Source organism: Culex quinquefasciatus, chromosome 3, assembly GCF_015732765.1.
Source record: "Culex quinquefasciatus strain JHB chromosome 3, VPISU_Cqui_1.0_pri_paternal, whole genome shotgun sequence".
NCBI lineage: Eukaryota > Metazoa > Arthropoda > Insecta > Diptera > Culicidae > Culex > Culex quinquefasciatus.
In genome coordinates, this window is record NC_051863.1 from 188,251,582 (window position 1) to 188,272,786 (window position 21,205).

Genomic DNA, 21,205 nt, shown 5'->3' on the forward strand with positions numbered 1-21,205 from the left:
GATGACACGGACCAGTGGGCAAGCACTGTTTGGCGGCGGCCAAAAAAAGGGAGAGTGCGAACTGCACCAAATGAGGATGGGTGCGAGCAAGCTTAATGCAAGAATATGTGGTCCAAATTGCAGATGGAAGCTTGTTAGATCTGGGGGAGGTAATTAAAGACAGACGTGCGCGCGGTGCGCCCTTTTAAGTGGGAATTTTCTTGCAGAAAGTTTTATCATAAATGTTACATTGGAAAATTTATTGTACATTCTTTTTTGGATTATATATACTTACAAATAAAAAAAACCATCACAAGGACAAATTCGCAATAAGTTATTAGGTAAAATCTAGTTCCACAAACAGAACATTCACATCTCACGCGCCGCCTCTTCTCGATACGTAACGACCGTTTGCATCTGGTGCAGCCCGGTCGAAAACGGTCGCAGTCCCAACTGCTGCGGATTGTCGATCGGATCCAGTGGCTGCCGATACCAACCGGGTGGGATGGGCACCCACTCCGGAACATCGACTGCCATTGTCCACTCAATCCCGTTCGGCGGTGGAACCGGAAGGCAGCTTATGGACGCCGTAATTTGCTTCATCGTTTGCCGAATTTCTTCCTGGATTCGAGCCGGGTTCTTCCGGGACGTTGTAACCGGTTTGTGCTCCTTCCAGTCTGGCCCTACCAAGTCTTCGTTTTGAACTAGGAACTGCCAGCGTTCGATGGCGCGCCCGGTCGCCCTGTCCTTTAAGGTTAGGTAAACTTTGATGTTCGGAATAAGCAGTGGGAGCACTTGTTGGATGTAATCCAGGACATTCTGTAGTCTGTTCAGGGTCGTGTAATCTCTAGACACGAACAAAGGCATTCCGTAGTGTGAAACAGTAACGAACTGGCCTCTTGGGCAAACATCACGCTGGTACAGGACCATGTTGATTGCGTATTCTGTAATCGTAATCAATTTATTCAATTTATCGAACTTGAAAATGCACTTGGTAAGTACTACTGACCCATGTATTCAACTAACAACGCTGCAGAACTGCTTAGTGTGATAACATTTCTCTGTCCACTGACCGACATTTCAAAAACACAAATAAAACAGTAATCGAATTATCAAATTATATGAAACAAAAAACAAACAAATTTAAATTAAATTTCGGTCCAAAACGATGTTCCATTGAATACTGTCTATTGTTCTAGGGTGTTCTGTCCAACACGAAGGTTCGTTTTCTTTTATCGTTTTTGCCTTCCTCACCTTACTGAGGAAAGGCTATAAAATCACTCAAAAAACGAAATTCTTAGTTTGACCTCCTAGACTCACCTTCATGTATACTTATCGACTCAGAATCACATTCTGAGGAAATGTATGTGTGTGTGGTGGGATGTTGATCAAAAAAATTTGCACTGGATTATCTCGGCACTGGCTGAACCGATTTGGACCGTATTGGTCTCATTCGATCCGTCTTGGGGTCTCATAAGTCGCTATTGAAAATTATAAAGTTTAGTAAAGTACTTCAAAAGTTATGCCCCCGATATCTGATTGGGCTAGCTCTAGAATTGTTCAAAGAGCTTTAAAGCTGAGTCGGGTAAACAGGTGACAGAGCGATGGACAAGCAGCTTAAGAGCAAGGCGATGGTGGACCTAAAGAAGTATGTGGATCGAAAAATAACTTAACTGGGTATTATGAAGCAGCTTCTATGCTCAATAAATTCAACCGTAACCTGCATTTATTCGATCGATTATGGCAATGGATACAAAGCATGAGGGGAAGTTGATAGTAGTCCATAGGGATGGACTGCAGGCGTAGTGTTCAGTCGTAGTTCAATGGTTTATTGATCGCAGTCTTCAAGGAAGATTTTTTTTTGTTTTTTCATGGAGAAGAGGAGAGATGTGTGGAGTGATAAACCCTGTTGCGGTATTAGTGAACGCACTCCATTGAATCTAGTCCAATAGGCCCCTCGTACGCAGGGCTTGACGCAGCCATGCGCTGACAACGCATGGACACAGCCACACACACGGGTCAGTGACAGCTGGCAAAGCAAGTCCAGCTGTCAGCCTCTTTCCTCGTGTGACGCTCGGCCGGTTCGGATGCAAGTCCGCACTGGCCATCCTAGGCAGACGATTTCCTAGACGGAATCAGATTCCACACAGCCAGCTGTGATGGTCCGAGCCGGGATTTGAATCCCGATCTACCCTTTACGAGGCGGAAGCGTTACCACTGGGCTACGTGGCTCGGTCAAGGTAGTTAGGTAGTCTTTAAATTGGCCTAACTGTTCTATAGTAGTTCAATAATCAAATTCAGAATTTGTTTAAAAGTTCTTTTACCCAATGCTTTTTAAGATCGAAAATCGCTTTGAAACATATTTTTGGCAAATTTTCATATCGAACCCAAAAATGCGATCGAAATAAAAAGGTATTGGAAGCTTCTGATTGAGAATGAAAAAAACATGTTAGAAGGCTACTGACAAAAAACTGAACACGATTATCCCAAAAGCGTGATACATTTTGGATTTGACGATTTTCATGTTTTATTTTCCAACAGGAGAAAATTGGAGAAAAAAAAACATTTTTTTGAAAATTTTACTCATAAAAAAATAAATAATAAATGCAAAAAACTATATATGTGAACTTCGTGTACTCATTTTCAGTTTTTTCGGTTGTGGTCTAAGTAGTGGATTTCTTTGTTGAAAGAGTGGTAAATGTCAGCATCATTATTCGCGATTAAAAGCTCAAAAATTCCGACAGATGGCGCAAAGCATCGAAGAATGACGATTCAAATTTTCGCTGTTCGGTTACATAGGAATGCAAACTTAAAATTGATTTTACAGCTCTTAGAACAACTTTTGAGAAAAATTCAAGCAGTACGAGTGTAAACTTTTTGCCCTCTATCAATTAACGCAATAAAAATAATTTTGAAAAAAAATAATTTTGAAAAAATAATATTGTTTAAAATGATAGAGCATCAAAAGTTAACAAAGTATCAGCTCGAATTTTTGCTCAAAAGTTGTTTTGAACGCTGGAATTTAACAAATCAGAATTCGCATACATAACCTCAAAGGGCGGAAATTTAAATCGACATCCTTCGATCTGTTCTGCTACTCAACACTAGATGTCGCATGTCGTTTAGCTTATGAATGCCAATTGCCATTCAAGAGCCAAACGACATGCGACACCTAGTGTTGAGTAGCAGAACAGAGCGAAGAATGTCGATTAAAATTTCCGCCCTTTGAGGTTATGTATGCGAATTCTGTTTCGTTAAATTCCAGCGTTCAAAACAACTTTTGAGCAAAAAATCGAGCTGATACTTTGTTAACTTTCGATGTTCTATCATTTAAAAAAAAATTCAAAATATTTTTTTTCAATTTTTTTATTGCATTTATTTATAGAGGGCAAAAAGTTTACACTCGTACTACTTAATTTTTTTCTCAAGAGTTGTTTTAACGGCTGTAAATTCAATTTTAAGTTTGCATTCCTATGTTACCGAACAGCGAAAATTTGAATCGTCATTCTTCGATGCTTTGCGCCATCTGTCGAAATTTTTGAGCTTTTAATCGCGAATTGCAGTATCAGTATTCTTGAAGTTTTTCGAAAAAAATATTTTTTATTTTTTAATAATGAAGGGGGGAGGGTTGGTTAACAAACGCTTTGTAAAATATTTGCAACAGCTTTATTTCTCCGTTTTCAACATTTTGTCTGCCTGAATCAGATGGTAGTCAATCAAATTCGTTATCCAACTGTCATGAGTTCAAATCCCGAGGGAAGGTTTCTCAATAAGTTTGAGGGTCAGTTCGTAAAAGGGTCATTTTGACTTTCAAATTAATATAGAATAATTATATTTTTTAAAATTAATGCAGATTTCTAAATATTTCCTAAAATGTTTGAAGAAAGTTTTGACGATATTTAGTAGTTTCACTCACATTGAAAAATTGTTTTAATTATTAAGATTTTGAACAAAATATTTGTTTCCTAAAATGTGTTTTATTAAAAACAAATAAAAAAAGTTTAATTTATTGAAAAAGCATAAAATCACTTTAGAAGCGGTCAGCGGGCCATTTTACATAATCTTTCAAAATGGGTCCGCGGGCCACAAAAATTAACCTCGCGGGCCACGTTTGGCCCGCGGGCCATACTTTGGTCACCCCTGCTTTAGAGTATTACAGAATATCTCGAACTAAGGTTGAGTTCAGGTGATAACATTAAAAAAAATTATAATTAGGCTTCATCCATAAAGAACGTCACGCTAAAATCGGCCAAAATTAACCCCCCCTCCCCCCCTTTGTCACGCTTTTCCTATACTTATAACATGCAATGTCACACTTGCTCAGACCCCCCCCTACCCCCCTAGAGCGTGACATACTTTATGGATGACGCCTTAGGTATTCGTGTTTTTGTTTATCAAAACAATTAAAATATGATATTTCTCATTATTTCAAATTCGGCTGCTAGACATTTTATTCTAATCAAAAATCAAAATCAAATTATTCGCTCTACAGCATTGCCTTGGCGTTCTCGATTGCGAGATTCCTACTCGAAACTAAGTGTTCGAAGGCTTGATTGTTGAGGCAATTGCAAACCTCTTTTTACACCTTAGCTTCCATCCACCCCGGGATTCGAACTGACGACCTTTGGATTGTTAGTCCAACTGCCTACCAGCGACTCCACCGAGACAGAACCCAGGGAGACGACTCCTACACCTGGACTGAGCTAACGACCCAACCTTTTTAGGTTAGTCCGGGGCCAACATTTACTTCCCGTCCGACAGAAGGCGTGATCAGACAAATCTCGTCTTGAAAAATGCCACCGGGACCTTCTGGGATCAAACCCAGGCCGACTGGGTGAGAGGCAACCACGCTTACCCCTACACCACGGGTCCCGGTTTATTTTAATCTAAAGCTCAAACATATGAGAATACCTTAGTGATTTTGCATACATTTAAGATTTTCACAGATTTGTTAACAAAATTTATGTTATTGCTTATATCTGCAACTTCAATTTTGTATCGGTATAAACCCAACCAATTTGGTCCTAAAATTAAGCATAAATTTGTGATATTGATCACAACGATCAAGCTTATTTTTGTGGATGGTCCCTCACCGGAATTTTTAGTGCCGCAATCCGCCCCCTTCGCCCATCACTTTTTTTCTCTATACTCAAACTAATCAGTCTTTATACTCAACTGATCGATCGATACTTAGCAAACTTCGATGTTAATCATAAATTGACAAATTGTTGCTCCAAGTCTAAAAAATCACCCAACAAAACCCTTAAGTGTTTTAAAACCAAAATTATTTTATACGCAAAATCCGTTGTAAATTCATTGTTTCTACATTCAACTCCACTGTACCGTCCTATCCGGTTAATCCATGACCAAAGACCGATAGCTCAAAAACAAGGGGAATTCTTGAGGAGCGTTTTTTTAATACGCCACGCAAAATTCGATAATTTGACCCCCAAAAAACATTTATGATTCGATCTTTCAAGCTGTTAGAGCACTCGGAAAAAAGGTGCTACGTTTTTTCAGTGAAAGACAACAAACAAAACCGAACTATATACGCCGAAAAAAAATTACCCAGAAAATGGGTAAAATCGAAAATCACTGCCCTGCGCATTTCGCGACTTTGACGTTTCTGCTGCTTCTCCCTCGCCGATCCGTCCGTGTTGTTTCTCTTTCTCCATTCGCACACTTCATTCATTTGCCGTTCAAGAGCCAAACGACATGCGACACCTAGTGTTGAGTAGCAGAACAGAACGAAGAATGTCGATTGAAATTTCCGCCCTTTGAGGTTATGTATGCGAATTCTGTTTTGTTAAATTCCAGCGTTCAAAACAACTTTTGAGCAAAAATTCGAGCTGATACTTTGTTAACTTTTGATGCTCTATCATTTTAAACAATATTATTTTTTCAAAATTATTTTATTTCAAATATTTTTTTTATTGCGTTAATTTATAGAGGGCAAAGAGTTAAAATCGTACTACTTGAATTTTTTCTCAAGAGTTGCTCTATGAGCTGTAAATTCAATTTTAAGTTTGCATTCCTATGTAACCGAACAGCGAAAATCTGAATCGTCATTCTTCGATGTTTTGCGCCATCTGTCGGAATTTTTGAGCTTTTGATCGCGATTCGCCCCGTCCCGTCAGTCAGTCGGACATTTTGTGAGAAACATTCAAGAATTTCTTTTGCTCTCTTGCAGTCAGTGACAGTCGTCCGTGTATGTGTGTTCGTTCGTTCGTTCAGTCCGTTCATTGAGGGAGGAACAATTTTGCTTGCTGCGTTTTTTTCCGCCGTGGTCGCAAGTTTTTCCAAATTTGAGCCAATTCCGTGCCGTCGGGGCTGTCGGGACAGGTGCCAGGTCGTAATTTCCGGTTCGTTCCGTCCCGTGTGGGGTCCGTCGGGGGCCACTAGTGGCAGGGAAGTGGCGTAGGAGCTGGCCAAAAGTTCGGGTGAAAATCTCTGCGTGAAAATTATTGTGTGTGGTGAGGAGTTTTGAGGAGTAGGAGTTTGTGAAGAAGGCGGAGGAGGAGGAAGTTGGAAGTGTTGGTGGCGGAGGAGGACCGGACCAGCAGCAGCAGGAAGAATGTGTATGTGTGCTGTGCGTGTGTGCGTGTGATTCAGGGCACGACCGCGGCAACGACGACCTAAAGAAGTGTGAAAAAAGTGTGTGGTGGCCACGGGAAGAAGATAAAATACAGCGGAATTGGGAACCGTGTTCCGGATTTAGCGTGGTGAGGAACCAGGAGTTCCAGGGAGCTCCATCGGGGGAAGTAGTTAGTGCGAGAGGGAAGGAAGCAGAGTGAGAGAGCGAGTGAGCGAGAAGAAGAGAGGAGAAGTGGTCGTCCCCGGGGAAGGAATCGACGACGAAGAACTTTAATCCGCGGAACCAGAATGTCCCTCCAACGAAGCAACATATCGAGAGTGGCGGCCGTGGCCGTCCTGGTCGCGGTCTGCGTGCTGACCGCGTCCGTGGCTGGACAGGATGATCAGGTATTTATGCGCATTCGAAATTTGTCATTACAAATTGAATCTAATACTTTTTTATTAGGTCCAAAATAAATTCCTTGAATCACACAAAATTAGATATGCACAAACACACACACACGAACACATGGCAAGGTGATCAAGGAGAACTTCCTCCAGCTCTGATAGGCCTCAGGGGTGCCAGATATTGTCACCATAAGTCGCGAAAAAAATGATCTTTTCAAACAATCCTTTTCATATTTTTCTGATTTATAGAATTTTAATTGTTTAAAAACAAATCTTTTTTTGGAAAATACTTTACATTTCTCTTCAGCGATGAATGATACGACACATTTTATATCTGGAGTTTTTTTTGAAAAGGACCAATAAACCAAATTTTCAGTTTTTGCTTTTTGGGTGTTTTGCAATACCCCTGACTCAAGGCGGTTCTAAAAACACCCAAAAAGCAAAAACTGGAAATTTGGTTTATTGGACCTTTTCAAAAAAAACTCCAGATATTAATTAAATACAACCCTTATGCAACTTCAAATTGGAGTACTTGGTACGGTATGTCCACGCATCCTTCCTCCCTGTTGATTCTATGAAATGTTAGCCGATCTCAGAATGCTCTCTGCGGTTAACAAAACGCAGTTGGGCTGGCCGCTTTAACTGTTTTAATATATTTTCGGTTGCGCTCGGTTGTGCAGCACAGCTTCTCAAAAATATATATATATTTTTTTGCAGAAATCTAAACTTTTTAAACCTTCAAATGTCTAGAATTAAAAAAAAAAAACAGTGCAATTTATTAAAAAATGTGTTGCTATTTGCTACTTAAAATTTGATTTGCTATTTAAAAATTATAGTTGAAATTTAGTTTGGCAAATGCCAGATTTTTTTTCCGAAAAGCATATTTTTTATAGTGTCATAAATCATTGTTTCTATTAAACAAAATTTTGATTTTTTACTTGTTGGATGTTTTAGACTACCCCTTACTCAAGGAGGTTTCAAAAACACCAAATGCAAAAAATAATATAAAAACGTCTTTTAAAAAAACTCTAGAAATGTTTAATGTAATATTGATAAATTAAAATCTAATCTAGAAATTCGCGATCCTTAATCCTTGCGAATTTTATTCACCCGCGAAAGAGAGAGAAGAGACGAAACACGCAAAAAAAAATCGGTCACGAACTTCCCGAAGAAAATCAAACAGCTTATGATTTGTAGTGAATCTCCACTAAAAAGTGACAGGTAATTTTTCGACGTATGACATTACACTTGCTAGTGTAGTTGTTCAATAGATGTTCCGCCGAAAAAACAAGATGAAGATTTTTTGAGTTTCTTTAACCGATCTTCCGTGCGCGAGAGAGGAGAGCCATGTTTCGTTACGATTTTTCTCTTGATTTTCTTTTGATGATGATTCTTTCATTGCAATTCATTCGCAAATGCATTCTGCCTTGAGAGCAGATTTTTCGACGCCAACATTTCAAAAAGCATCATGTTCAAACCACGCGTTTTGAGAAAAACGCATTTGAATGTTGAGCATCATTTTTCAATTCCCATTTTAATATAAAAGCAAAAGAATTTTATTGATACTTTATCATCCATATTCAATAAATCATTGATTCCGTCATTATATTTAAGAAAAACAAACATAACTTCTTTTGAAATCATCAATGTTTATATCACCCTGCTGTCATTGGAAGGGAAGCTTTGTTGTTATTCGTTTTTCTTCGGCAAATGTACATGGCGTCTTTTTCATGATGCTTTTTTTTCGTCACGAGGTTCATGTAGTCTTTCATTTGACAGGTTGACAGTGCTATATAAACAGGCACTGATGATGCTAGAGATTTTGTTTATGTTACTTCATTTAAAATCATTATTAAACGGACTTCACTGATGTAACTTTTGCTCAATTTTTGTGGAGAGGTAGCTTATTAGGGGTACTTTCAGAATATGTAATGTTGCCGTCGTTTTATAGAGCGGCATTTAAAAAAAAATCATCAATTGAGATTTGTATAATAATTAGTAGCAGATTTGAATACAGCCATATTTTTTAGATTTTTTATGAATTTCAAATTGCAACATGTTTCCACAAATCTCTCACTTTTTGGCACCCCTGCCCTTCACCACAACCCACGTCCAACAAGGCCAACAAGGGACAGTGGCGAACAGTGAGAGAAGGGTGGGAAGGCCAAGGAGGGGAAATTATGAATCTTTATCAATGTTGCCAACAACTTTGCTTTTATGGGCTTTTATGGTTCTGGTTCATTTTTTGGAACAGCCTGGCCGCCGTCAGCGTTGGAGGCTGCTGCCCCGTTTTGCGCTAATGATGTCAACTAAAGACGTGAGCTGAGACGTCGAGACGATGGATGTCTGCGGGAAGGTGTGACATCATTAGTACCCACCACCAGCCATCGAGTAAAGTCAGTCGGGCGGGTCGTTTATTAGCAGCCAGGCAACAGCAGAAGAAGAAAACATTAGATAGAGGTTCCGAGGTGAATGTTTACAAAAATTTGGCTCTGTTGGGAGGGGTAGGGACACTTGGAGAAGGTACCCCGGCCGAAGATAAGAATTGGCAGACCCAAGTACTTTTGCTTTGCGATAATGAAAAGTTGTGAATGTTTTGAATCGCGTGAAGCTCGCAGGCGATTGCAGGCAATGTAAACAAACCGATACGTTCAAGTCTGTGGGAATGTTGAATGGATTACAATCGATGGTTAACATCCTGTTACTCATGGAGATAGCTGTTTTCATTCATGAAGTGTGCAGTTTACCTGATATCAATTGAGCGATCTGATTTATGATTTCGATAGACATCAATTTTTTACTTAATTTTTGTACAAAACTTCAACAAAAGTAGACATATCAATTCCAAGATCGAGATTTTGGCTTTATGAAAAATAAGGACAAAAAGCAACATTTGAAATTTGTTTTTCTTCTAAACTGTCAACTGTCAATATTCAGTAGATAATTTTTTACAGTTAGAAGAAACCTAAACATTACGAAGCTTTACTAATACTACTTTATTGATTTCCATGTACAAAATTTACCTCATCTGGTTGTATATAAATATCAAAATATATAAGCTGGCAAAATTGTACGGAAACTTGCATAGACGAACCAATGATGCTATTGTATTCTTTGGTCAAATGGCCAGAATGGGTCAGCGAACAACGGCATGACCGTAGATTAACAGATCTTCCAATTTCATGAGGTTTGATATGCAACATGATGAGTTTTCAACAAAAAAATCAAGTTGGCCGTTCGTCGGGTACCCGGGAACCGGTTACCCGGAAGTGACCACTAACATTCCAGAGTGGTTATGGCAACCGTGTAATGTGTTTTTAGTAAGTTTTATGGATCAATTTCAACTATCATGAGAGTATTGGTATCACATATACGTGAAAAACAGTAAAACAAAACTTTTCGGATATTCCGGATTTCCGGAACCGTTAGGTCACCTGGTCCTGATATTAATATTTGTGGTCAAAGTACAGGTAAATACCTGTCGAATGCAACCCGGAGCATTGTGATTGGTTGAAATTTGCCGGAGATACCGGTCGTCAAAATTGAGGTCTCAAAATGGTCTTTTTTTCGGTTGTAGCCGATTCCTGGTGGCCACAGTGACCAAATCTGGTTTTCCAGGTCGGTTTCGGAAAGAAGACGTTTCTAAGCTTTCATTTGTGACCAAAAGAACCGGAATCGATAAAAAAACTGGAAACTTTGGCGATTTTTAAAAGTTTGGGGTCGAAAAGGACCCGTAACTTTTTTTTATGGACGCTCCCCTAAGAGTCGTCGGAGTTTTATTTGTTTTGTGAAATGTGTATTTATACTATAAATTACACATTTATGGCAAATTTCATTTTCAAAAAGGCCGAAAAGGACCCCAATACTGAAGGAAGGTTAATACGACGAGTGTTGAAAAAAAAAACAAGTTCCATACAACATTTTTTGCAATTCCGAAAAAAAACCTTTGAATGGACTTACTACTTACAACAAGTGTCCATGTTTTTAGTCAATTCACCGTTTAAATTTAAACAGTATTACTTTTCTAAACAAGTGCTGAAAAGTTCAACTTTTCATCATTCATTTCAGTGCTAAAAAGTTGACAATAATAATAATGACATTTTTTGAGCTATGACCCAGCAACGTATCAACAGATTTGGCAATGAACATTTTGGTGAAATATTCAAATTTAAAATCATATTTCAAATGAAAAAAAACAATCTTTGCAGAAAGTATGATTAAAGTTACCGTTCTCAAGATAAATCCAATTAAATTGTAGTTTTTTTTGCGAAAAATTTACAGTTGGTTGGTTTTTTGAATAGTGGTAGAAAAGTTCGAAAAAAAAACTTGGTTATATTTTCAAGACCCTCGTATTTTGTTAGACATTAATCGAAAAATTTAATAATATTTTTATGGAAAAAAAAAATCACACATTTGTCATGTGTTGACACACAGATCAATCTTTCCTGAGATTTTAAAATTCGAAAATTTAGTGCTATTGTGTTATTACAGAAAATAAGGCTGTACTTTAGCAACAAAAGATCCATCTTTCTGAACTTTGCGAGAAAAAGGTATTGAAAATACAATGAAACCTCTTTTTACGAGGTGCGTTAGGTTTTGCCTTCCTTACCTTACTGTGGAAAGGCTATAAAATCACTCGAAAAACGAAATTCTTAATTTGACCTCCTAGACCCATCTTCATGTATAGTATATATACATTGTATACCTATCGACTCAGAATCAAATTTTGAGCAAATGTGGTGGGTAGTTGTTCAAAAAAATTTGCACAGAGTTATCTCGGCACTGGCTGTTTGATCCGTTTTGTGGTCCCATAAGTCGCTATTGAAAATTATTAAGAATAGTTAAGTACTTCAAAAATTATGATAAAAAAACGATTTTAACAAAAGTCCGGAAGATTGTAAAAAGGGTGGTTTTTGTAAAAAAAACCTAGTCATGTTATACATTTTTAGAAAGGTATTCGAAAGACCTTTTCAACGAGTTCAAAAGATTGAAGATCTGACAACCCTATAAAAAGTTATAAGCACTTAAGTGTTATTTATGAACTTCTTGGAGGCCGGATCTCAGATATTTTGACAAAAACCTAGTCCGGATCTGTCACGCGACCTGTCGTTGGATAGGGAATCAAAAGATCTTTCCAACGAGTTCAGTAGATTGAAGATCTGACGACCCTATCAAAAGTTATAAGCACTTAAGTGTTATTTATGAACTTTGTGGAGGCCGAATCTCAGACACTCAGACACTCAAAATGTGAGGAAGGCACCAACCACCTAAAGGTGGATTTAATAACGTTTTTCTAATTTGTCGATTTCTCTGGAACGACGCAACATTTTGCCAATCTTTCAAAAGCAATTGGTAGGTTTTGTTCAGATCTACAAAACGCCTATTGAAGCTTGTAAAAATATTGTATAGTTTTAGAGAAATCGACGAAATAAAAAGCGTTACGTTAAAAGGTTTCTCTATACCTAAAAACTGTACTTATTTTTCTTTTTTTGCGAACATGAGGTTAATTTATCTCGAAAATTGCATATTTAACAAAATTTCTAAAATGTACTTTTGGTTCCAACATTGAGTTTATCTAAGAAAAAATGATTAATTTTGTTTTAAATTTTCTAAACAAAAAAAAAAGTTTCTTGGAATGAATTAGCAACATTGCTAATTTTTTTTTCTATTTTCCCCAAAACTTAAGTTTTTTTTAGAATGTTAAGCACTATCAAATTTCGATTAAATTTTACCGAAACCAGTAGTTTGTTTTGTTTAGAAGTCAAAAACTCAATAATGTTTCCAAAAATACGAATAATTGAATTGTTTAAACATTACAATCATGAATAAATATTTTTTCCAGCAATTGTAAAATTTCCAACAATTTGATTTGAAGAAAGCAATCTTGATTTGATTCAAGGAAAGCTAGATTAGCTATTTAGCTCACTTCCAAGTAAGTTGCCGATAGATCAGACCACTGATAAGACTCATCCACTTCATGGAATTCCTGGCAGTTTCGGAAACTTTCATCACTAAGCAAGACTTGGAGATCTTTTATGTTGTGCAATTTATGGGCTAGATTTCCTCGGAACCGTCAGTTCTGATAACGCAAATTGACGCAATCAAGTTCAATCAAAGATTTGATATTTAGACGTTTGAAAATTCGTCGAACTTTATTATCTTTACGAAATTCTAAAATCAGCAAATTCGGCACCACTGCCAGGCTCTAGCTTCCCACACTAACCTCACCGAGATGCTGTCGTTTCTTTCTAGTGTGCGTGAGCGTTTGCGCCACGATGTTTTCGTATTGATTTTGTTGTCCTACGTCAAAATTTCGTTTCGATTCCAAGGAATTCTCCACCAAATTGTACGTCTTCTCTGATGCGTCCAGTTCCGATATGCGTGTGTTGTCCTGCTGTTTTTTCTTTCTTTCTCTCCACTCTTCTTTATCATTTTACAGTTGTTGTTGTTATTTTTGTTGTAAAAAAGACAGACAGTAAACAGTTAAAATTTAATTTCGCCTGTCCTTTTTTGTGCTCACTTGCAGTGTTTTGTTTGTTGTAGTTGTTGTTGTTTTTCGCTCTTTGTCCTCTTTCCCGGGATTTTTTGTGAGTTTTTGTTGTTGTTGTTGTTGCCTTTTGCTCAGGTCTCATGTGGAGAAAAGGTCCAAAAAGTACCTTGCTCGAAGGACCTTTGCCACTTTCAGGGGAGTACAGACCGAAATGTCAGCTTTAAAGTCTGAAGGTTCATCAATTATTCAATCAGATGCTTCGAGCGATGTGTCTGTCTGTCTGTGTGTTTCCTTCAATGGAAATCGCGGACAGATTTTTTTTTTCTCTCTCTCATTCTCTCTCTCCTTGACAATATTCTTGCCATCAAATCGTCGACGAGAATTTAATCAATGCTTCGCTTTCATCGGTCACAAATCGTTCTGCGACGACGACGACGACAATCAAGTCTGGCTAATTAAGAATGAATAATTCTGTGGTAACTTTTCGAAAAGGTCAACATTTCAAAGCAAATCAAACATTTCAAAATGACTTTACCCCCCTTTGAAAAGTGCAAGTTAAAACGTTGTCACCTATATTATTATTGAATCACTTTCCAGTGATTCGGTGAAACACGCAGAACGAGTTCTTTTTTTCATTTTTTGCTCCGTTCTTTTCATAATATGGATTTTATTTACTACTACGTCGGAGTCGATCGTTCAGGACTTGACTGAGTTCTGCATTACACCCAAGCAAAAAAAAAAACGACAACAAAATGTACACTTGCACACAGACCTACAAACTTACACACACGTGTGGAACTAAGGCACGGCGATAGAACGTTCTGCGTAAAACAAAGTGAGTAGGAATGAGGTGTGGAGAATGTAGGGAAGTGGGAATGAGGAAAGGAAAAGATAGAGAGAAGGTACAAGAAAATGCTTCTCGTTAAGCAAGTACAAATCGGCCGTAGTGTGTTGTGTAGTACTAAACAGTGCGCGCACACACACACACACACGTACGCACACATACACGCTTTGGTGTTTGTTGCTGGTATCGTTCTTGCGGGGGAATGATTAGCAGTTCCCGATTTACCTTATGCTATCAAGTTTCAATTGATTTGAAACAAAATTAGGAGTGTCGAATAACATTAACTTTTTTTCATATATAAAAAAAAAATTCAATCTAAAACACAATTATTCGAACTAATTAGTTTATCTAAGTCTACAATGCTTTTGTAAAATAATCCCACAAATTCGGAACAGAAAAGTCTCCAAAGTTTGAAAAGTCATGAAAAATTAATAATATTGTACAAATTGACTTACTCATCCGTTTTCAGAAAAAAAAAATTCTGGAAGTATTGGTCAAATCGACTTTTACAAAATTTTACATGAAAAATTAGTGGAAAAGCAACCTTTGAGTTTCAAAAATTCAAAAAAAAATGTTTTCGTACGGATGTAAACAAACTTCACAGTATAAAAAGTCATGGTATTATTACAACTGGGAAATATTACATCTTTTGTGTTAGAAAAAAAATTAATTTCGCCTTGAAAAATATGTAATTCTAAAATTTTTTGATGTAATATCACCTTTTCAGTTTCAGCATTTTTTCAACAACATTCGAGCTTTATTATGGTTTTGTGAATACCTAATTGTGGGAGGAACAATAACACCCAACAGTTACGGACAAGATAAGGCCGTTGTAAATATTTTCAAAGTTTATGTCGCCCCCCTTCAAAATTGGTCTAAAAAATCAGGGGGCAAAAAAATCAAAAATCTTCTAAATTTTAATGAAAATAAAAGTCAAATCATCTGAAAACAATCTAAGCTGCATTGATAATCATATTTAACATGTTTGGGCTGGATTAAAAATATTTTGAATTTTTATGAATTTCCAATGTACAGAGAACCGCAAAAACTTTATTTTTGGCAAAAAAAAATCGTCAATACTTAGGTATTTTGGTAACGAATGATTGCAAAATAACTGGACAGGTGTATAATGCATTTTTAAACACTTTTTTCATCCAATTGTTAAACCTTGGCTCGTAAATTCAATTTTTATTTAAAAAAAAAAAATCCAAAAATTATCCAAACTAAAATTCTCTTTTTGGTAGCTTGAACAAAAAAGTAAAAAAGTAAGTGTCATTATTTAAAAACCTATAAGGCCGATGCAAATATTTAAAAAAGTTTTTGTCCCTCGGCCCTGGCCGAGGTCAAGGGGGCAAAAATAAAAATATAAAAATTTAAATAACAAGCCATAGTCTTCACATTTAAATGAAAAAGTGTTTTAAAATGCATTTTACACTAGTTCAGTTGTTTTGCAATCATTAGGTTTCAAAAAATCTAAGATCTGACAAAAACAAAAATTGTATCGAAAAAAAAGATTTTGCATCGAAAATTTTCAAAAAATATTAAGATTTTTTAATAAACCCAAACATGCTAAAAATGATTTTAAACGCAGAAGAATGTATTTTAATTTGATTTCAGTTGGTTGCACTTGAATGTTCATTGAAATTTTAAAGTTTATTGTAAAAATATTTTTTTTGCCCCCTGATTTTTCGGGCCAATTTTGAAGGGGGGGTGACAAAAACTTTTAAAAATATTTGTACCAGCCTAAAATAATACAACAAATATTTAAAATTAAATACCGTTCAATTATTTGGGTTTAATTTTCATCGTTACAATATTTTTTTTATCTCAAAAAAATAATATAATTCTGAATCCTGTATGATTTTTGAGTTCTATTCATTTATGGCAATGTATTTTCAAATAAATAAACACTGGTTTTGTTTTGGGGCAAACATTTTTTTTCCAAAAAACTTCAAAATTTCCATAAAAATAGTAGTCTTATCAACTGAAAACAATCTAAAATGCATTTTTCTGCATTGATAATCATATTTAGCATGTTAGGGCTTCTTACAAAATGTTTTGAATTTTTATGAAATCTCAATCTCAGCAACGCAAAAAATTAATTTTTCGAAAAAAATAAAATTTTCGTCAATACTTTGGAAATTAATGATGGCAAAACGGCTGGACAGGTGTATAGTGCATTTTACACTACTTTTTCCATTAAAATGTTGAAACCATGGCTCGTAATTTAAATTTTTATACTTTTTGCCTCGGACTTTGGTCAGAGTCGAGGGACATAAACTTCAAAAAAATATTTGCAACGGCCTAAGGCAAATATTTTCAAAGTTTAGGCCACCCCCAAAAAATCAAGGGGTTAAAATATTTAAATGGAAACCTACTAGTAATCAAATGAAAACAATCGAAACGATTTTTTTTCCTAGTTGATTATCATTTTTAGCATGATTTAACCTCTTGAAAATACTTCGAATATTTGTTAAATGTCGATGTACACGACTATAAAAAATCGCATTATATAAAATGTTGTCAAAACTTGTTTTAAACAATGATTGTTTAACAAATGTTGTTGGCAATGCATTTTACAAACCTTTTCCATTAAAATAATAATATCATGTTATTAATTTATATTTTTATTTATTTGTTCTATTCTTGACTCGCAGGCAAGGGATATCGGCTGAAATGTCACAAGATTAAAAACAAAAATAAAACAATTATAATTATTATTTTTTTTTAAATTATGGCAGAATATTTTGTAAAATTTCTTATCTATTGTGAAGTCTAGAAAGCCAGAAAGTGTCACAATTTTGCAGAAAATGATCGTTTGAAAATGTATCGTCAATTTCGAAAGGTGTTTTTTATGCTTCTCTGATGTTTCGGTCATTCGATTTTTTCGTATTTTTTTTTATCCGACTGAAACTTTTCTGGTGTCTTCGGTATGCCCAAAGAAGCCATTTGCATCATTAATTTGTCCATATAATTTTCCATACAAAAAATATGATACATGAAAGTTCAATTTGTAAAAACGTTCAATATTACGCCCTTTTAAAATGTTAGTCCTGATTGAAAAAAAATGAAAGTATTGTTTTCAAAAAGATCGAAAAATTTTACGAATGTTTAATATTTCAACATTGAAAATTGGACCATTAGTTTCTGAGATATCGATGTTAGAAAAAGGTGGGTTGTTTGGGTGAGACTTGGAAATCATCAATTTTCATGTTTTTAAACCTTTGCATGGCAATATCTCAGCAACAAAAGGCCGTATCAACAAAGTTAAAAAAAACAAAATATTGAGAATTTTCCCAGCTTTTCATAATATTTTTTTCAAAGCTGGGCAAATATTGGTACTAGTTAAAAAAATAAATAACTTTGACTATTTTCAAAAAAGTTACCAAAAAGTGGCTATAACTTGAAAACGGTGAACTTAATCAAAATTTAACTAAAGTAATTTTTGATTGCAAATTAAGTTGTATGATTTTTGCAGCCAATATTCCGTTTTTTCTCTAATCAGACCGTTGCAAATATTTTTTAAACTTTATGTCGTCACTTTTCAAAATCGGTTCAAAAAATCAAGGGCAAAAAAAATCAAAAAACTTCAAAATTTAAAAGAAAGAAATGCATTTTCTTGCATTTAAAATCACATTCGCATGGGATCGATCAAAAATGTTTTAAATTTTTGTGGAATTCCAATGTTAAATGCAAAAAGTTTTTTCTTTCGGCGAAAAAAAAATCTCTTCAATACTTGGATATTTTGAAAACTAATGATTGCAAAACAACTGGGCAGGTGTAAAATGCACTTTAAAAAACTTTTTCATTCAAATGATGAGAACCATGGCTTGTTATTTAAATTTTTATATTTTTTTGCAGCATTGATTTAAAAATAATTTCCACATTCTGGAAAGTTCGGAAAAGTTGGTATTTGATGTCCCCTAGAACATATTTGAAAGTAAAAAAAATAAAAGTAGTGTTTTTTCAAATCAAGTTTTAGTGACAAAAAGTGAAATTTAAAATCATTAAATAATTTTTACTTTGTATCATTTTTTTAGTGTAGTCCTTACCTACAACTTTGCCGAAGACAACCAAATCGATCAAAAAATTCTTTCAAAAGAGATTGATTATATTAAGAGTAAAGCCTTTATGATTGGAGTTATTACACATAATTAATGAAGAACATCTTTCAAGATTCCCCGGACTGTTTTGTCGGGTTTCTAGTAAAAAAATGAAAATTTGAAGTATCTGTCAACCTTTTTTTCTGATTGTTTTCATGATTTTAATGAATCATATTTCTAATAAATAAATAAAAAATGAAAAAAAACGTGAATGCCACGAGAAAAAAAAATCTAAAAAATATTTACAATTGTTAATGCATGTTTTTGAAGATATTCAACATATTTCAAGGCATTTAATATGTTGAAAAAACGATTTAATAAAAACAAAGTTAAATGATTTTGTTTTCTATTCTTTAAACTGACATAACTGACACACACTGCTAGGTGTCCTTCGCCAATCATCGTTTTTCACTTGTCTACGGGATATGCTTCCTTCTGCGCGCGTAAACCTTCCCCACCTGCCACATGTACCTTTTTCTTCGTTTCGAAGATACCCATTGGAAAGTATCTGTGGCCTGAAACTTGGTAAAGAACCAAAATCCAGCGCGCACTAAAAACGAGTAAATTTCCGTCCTTTCCTCCCCTTTCCCTTTGCAGCACTACCTCTTCGACTGTCGTCACTTTTTTTTTTAACGGGAGTTTCGTGCTGCAAGTAAATTTGCATCTTGTTTTGGTAAAGTGTGTTTACCAATTTCTGCCAGGGTAAACCGCCCAGAATCTTAAGTTACTTTTGAAAAGGGTTGATTGACGAATCGTTTTCTGTAGTTATTCTTTTGAAATCAAGAAATTAGATCTATTGAAAAATTTAGTTTGATTCTAAATCTTGTTCTAAAAGTTGTTACAAAGGCAGCAAATTCTCCCTAAAGTTTCGATTTCGAAACCATCATCATCTCTCATCTGGCTTGGTTTGCGCTGATGCAGAGGAATGGCATTTTTCCAGTTTCCAAAATGTTGTTTACATTATCATATCGTCAAAAGGAGAAGCGCGTTGAGGGACAGGGACAGGGAGACGGGGTCGACCCGTTTTGGGCGGCTTTCTGGTTTTGGGGAATTGAAGATTTGGAATGGATTTGAAATTAATACACCTACGCGTGCTGCCGCTGCTGGCTGCCCGGACTGAGTTGATTCACGTGTTTAGTGACTGGTTTTTCGGGTGGGATTTTGGTTTTGGTTGAACGGAGCAGGACAGGATGGGTGAGGTGTGGGGTGAAACGATGCCCACCTGAAACTAGTGGAAGTCCATCAGGGAAGGTGATGATACTCGAGATTTACCTTTTGCCAAAGCATAGTTTTTTATGTACCATCAGGCAGAACAGGTTTATCTTCTGTTTAGATTATAAACCAGTTTTAAATAGGTTTTGAAATCCTGAATCTTGAATAACTTCTTGGCGAAATCAATTTCAAGAGAAGCAAACGTAAAAATAGTTGATATTTACTTGAAATTATTTAAAACATAATATTCAAGGTTGTTATTGTTACACAGGACTTTTGTTTTTGTTTGCTTTCAAAATAAGTTCAAATTTCGAGCTGCAGTAAATTCAGAGAGCTTACGGGCGGGTATTTTTCAATCCTAGAAGCGATACACTTCCTGGAATACGGCTTATGGTGTAAACCCCTAGCCTCTTGATACATATGCGGTCCAATTTCGCTTTCAGCTGCATATTTCTATTGAAGGAAACCGAATCATTTCTTTGATAAAATTGAAGCGCACTTTAACTATGCGTATTCAATCTTAATTTGTTTCTGTTACTTTTGAGGCCATATTAACTCTGAAATGTTTTTTTTTTTCGTTTGAATATTTTAAGCTATCTTAAAATTTTAAATCAATTTTTTTTTTTCAAAGATACTAACCAAGCGAAAAATAAATTAGAAAATTAGAACTCTGAACTGATTTAAATGGCTTTTGAGCAATTTTCTCCAGGCACCGAAAAGTCTCAACATTTTTTTTAAACTCTTGAAAAAATACATTCTTTTAATTAACTTTTTGTTACAAAATGTTAATTTTCCAGTTTAACATATATATTAATTTACAATATTCTTGAATGAGTTGCACCATTTTTGATTCGTTGTAAGTTAATTTTATTTAGAAATAAACATATTTTTGATGTTTTAAAATAATGCTTTAGGATGCTTTTTTCTGGAAAAAAATACTGCATTTTTGTACTACCCTGAATAAAAACTCGTGTTCTCCAACCTGTGTTTTTATTTAGATCATCCGTCCATTGAACTGTTATAAAATTAAATGAAAATATTGTCACTATCTCTTTCAAAATATCCACGAAATTCAAGGAAAAGCATTTTTAAATTTTTCAATTCTAATAATCTAATTATTAGAAATACACTGGATTTGTTGGATTTACAAAAAGTTACAAAAATAAAATGGAAAACCTTTAAAAAAGCTTTAAGCTTAAACAATTTAACATGGCCCCAACATTTTGAAGCGTTTGATTGAAAAAAATCGCAAAATGTTTAAAAAAAGAAAAACAAAAATAATTAGAGCAACAACAAAGATATGAACCTTTTCAAATGTTGGGCCTCATTTAAAAACATTTTTATTCAAAATCTTAAAAAATTACACAGCGTTGAAATATAAAATATTGATAATCAGATCAAAAGTTGTCGAGTTATCGTCAGTTGAAAAAAAAAACAAATTGAAAACATTTTTAAAATTTCATTAAAAATTTGATTTTTACTAAACAAATAAATGGTTTAAAAATTCTCTGAAATTAAGTTGAAAACGGAAAATTTTATCGAAAAAAAAGATGATGAACTTTTCCATTTGAGCAATTCTCGGAGATTTCGCTCATT

General features: G+C 35.3%; 2 protein-coding genes across 4 annotated transcripts in view; one reads left to right on the forward strand and one right to left on the reverse strand.

Moving 5' to 3' along the window:
- Positions 1–240: 240 nt before the first annotated feature.
- Positions 241–1,188, reverse strand: LOC6045539 (mitotic spindle assembly checkpoint protein MAD2A). The gene is made up of 2 exons (XM_001862858.2): positions 989–1,188; positions 241–923 (listed from the first exon to the last, which is right to left on the reverse strand). The coding sequence occupies exons 1-2, from the start codon at positions 1,056–1,058 to the stop codon at positions 349–351; spliced, it is 645 nt and encodes a 214-aa protein (XP_001862893.2). The 5' UTR covers positions 1,059–1,188; the 3' UTR covers positions 241–348.
- Positions 1,189–6,103: 4,915 nt separating this feature from the next.
- Positions 6,104–21,205, forward strand: part of LOC6052662 (syndecan) — a 79,593-nt gene continuing 64,491 nt past the window's right edge. For all 3 annotated transcript variants that reach the window (XM_038266025.1, XM_038266026.1, XM_038266027.1), the window contains exon 1: positions 6,104–6,960. In XM_038266025.1, the coding sequence (XP_038121953.1) occupies positions 6,862–6,960 (99 nt within the window). In that variant the 5' untranslated portion in view covers positions 6,104–6,861. The remainder of the gene's footprint in view (positions 6,961–21,205) is intronic.